General features: G+C 34.9%; 1 protein-coding gene across 1 annotated transcript; it reads left to right on the forward strand.

Moving 5' to 3' along the window:
- The first annotated feature begins 743 nt into the window (after positions 1-743).
- Positions 744-2428, forward strand: LOC139486936 (leucine-rich repeat-containing protein 4C-like). The gene has a single exon (XM_071271978.1). The coding sequence runs from the start codon at positions 912-914 to the stop codon at positions 2139-2141; it is 1230 nt and encodes a 409-aa protein (XP_071128079.1). The 5' UTR covers positions 744-911; the 3' UTR covers positions 2142-2428.
- The last annotated feature ends 215 nt before the right edge of the window (positions 2429-2643 follow it).

Raw genomic sequence — 2643 nt, forward strand, 5'->3', positions numbered from 1 at the left:
ATCGTGTTAACCCCACATATATATTTAGTAATATACGTGCATGCATATATCTTTTCGATTTATTCTGTTATACAAAACATAGATACTCGTCACATAATGTTAATGTAACACGAATTTTTCTTCCTTTTTTTCGTAAAGTGATATTTGGTGCAAATACCCTGACTAATCGAAACACTTTAATGTAGAGATAAAATTGATTGGCTAATTTTTAACTAGTCAAAGTTCAGAAAAATATCGGATTACAGTAGCTTTTAAAAAACAACGTCCAGTTGTAAGTTGCCTCTTGAACTAGTCTTAGATATATGTTTCATTATAAATCGCATTAGATCATAAATTTAAACTGACCTGAGATGTGGATCAGATAGGCTGAAAAGGATTTATCATGTATGTGTATTGGGTGGTAATAAAACCAGTAATATAAAGACATGACCCATAAACTATCAATACAATAATACAAACGTGCAAGGAAAGCAGAACTGGATTACTGTTTTAAGCTTTTTGTGAATAGTAACCAAAATACACGGAAGAATCCTAGTATCTTATCACAAATTATGCTTAAAACCTTCACCATTATGTCACGTGATAAGTTCTAATACAATTAAAGGAGGGGTTGTAGTATCAAAGATCCAAATTCTCCAAAAATTTACTGATAGAAATAGACGTAATTGTAGAACGAAATGTTGCTAAACTATCTGTGTATCCTTTCTGTATTTCTCCACGTTTTGACAGTTCACAGTCAGTGTCGGCAAGGATGTAAATGTTCGTCAAAAGTAACAATTTGTGTATTCACCCAAATTAGTGGAGTTCCAAACAACCTTCCGACAGCAATTACAGCGTTGACAATTTCAGGCAGTGTATCTAGTCCAAATTCATTTGGGCATCTCAGTCCGTCTGCGTTTTCATCTTCCAGAATGTCCCATTTAATTATGAGGTATTGCGGAATTGATGCAATCGACGCTGGAGCATTTAGAACATTGCCCGAATTGAAAAGATTAAATTTAGAATTCAACAAAATTCAGACATTAACACAGCAGTCGTTTCAAGGGTTAACAAAGTTAACAGCACTCGATCTGACCGAAAATAGAAAATGTGACATTAAACCGAATACATTTGATGGATTATCAACTCTATTAGAGCTACGATTAGGTGAAATGGACTTGAAAACTCTTGATTTAAATTTGCTTCAATCGCTGCGTAGTCTTGCCACCCTTGATCTTCATGGCAATAGATTAAAAACACTGGACTGGGCTGTTCTATCGTCGCTGACAAATTTAAAGCATATTGATCTATCCGGAAATCAACTAACAACAATTCCGTCTAACATGTCGTCACTGTTCACACAAATAGTGACAAAGAGGGGGAGCATACATCTGGGAAATAACCCTTGGAAATGTAACTGGGAAATCAAATGGCTGAAAAACATGTCAGTTTCTTTCAGTTCCGTGTTTAGTATAGGAAACATCATTTGCGATTCACCTGCAAATCTTCAGTACATTTCATTTATCAGTGTTCCTGATCCTAAACTCAAACCAATACTTCCAAAGATTTTAAATTGTGACAAAACAAAAATAACCGTGAACGAAGGCATGGCTGTATTTATAAACTGCACGATAAAAGGCGATTCAATCACTGTCAAGTGGATAAATCCGACTGGAACCTCGTTTGCATCTTCTCCTTTACAACAAACTGGACATAATGTGTACCTAAACGGTAGTTTGTACATTTCAAGCACATCGTCATCTGATCTTGGCAACTGGACGTTATCGGTATCATCGAAATTAGGCGAAGATCAAAGGACTGTTGATGTTAATGTAATTTTATCAACAACAACAACGACGACGACGACAAAAACAACCACAACAACCACGCTGACACCAACAACAATTACAACAACGCCGACACCAACGCCGACAATAACACCGATTAAAACGAAAACCATACCGACAACATCGTCTAAGATTGTCACAACCAAAACGACACCAAACGTTACCACACCAACATTGGCAACGAACGCCGTCATGGTTCAAGATGTTTCGACAGATTTTACTTTCAAATGGAATTCTGCCCCGCAAAATATAGGGAGCGTAGGATACTTATTCTTAGTTGTATGTGCAGCAATAGCATGCCAGCTTTTTATGTAATGCAGAATGAAGATTACTGCATTTGACATCCTCAAGGGAGCATAGATATATGATTTACTATTGTTTATTGCATTGCTTTAATAATTTTACTTAGCAGAATAGAAAATTCAATTAAAGATTCTTTGTATAGATTCATATTTATATTTTAATGAAAACAATCATGATTTTGTAAATAAAATATTACTTGTAATCATTATTTTTATATTGTAAACAGAGTCATTAGAGTGTAATATATGAATGCTTAATTTGTGTTGTTTAATGACAAATAAATCTTTTTCAAGTTCAAATATTAGTTGTTGCGTCTATGCAGAAAGTTTTAAGCGTTAATTTAATATTTGTTCGAATATTCAAATTGTACACTGTTTTATTGTTTGGCGTACATGAAACCAGTACATTTTCCTAAAGAACATGAAAACAGCGATTGTTGGTTTTTCATGCCCATCCTAGTGGAATTGAGGTTTTTGGTCTGTGCGTCCATTCGTTCGTCGTACCGTTTGTCCGC

Source organism: Mytilus edulis, chromosome 8 (genome assembly GCF_963676685.1).
Source record: "Mytilus edulis chromosome 8, xbMytEdul2.2, whole genome shotgun sequence".
Classification (NCBI taxonomy): Eukaryota; Metazoa; Mollusca; class Bivalvia; order Mytilida; family Mytilidae; genus Mytilus; species Mytilus edulis.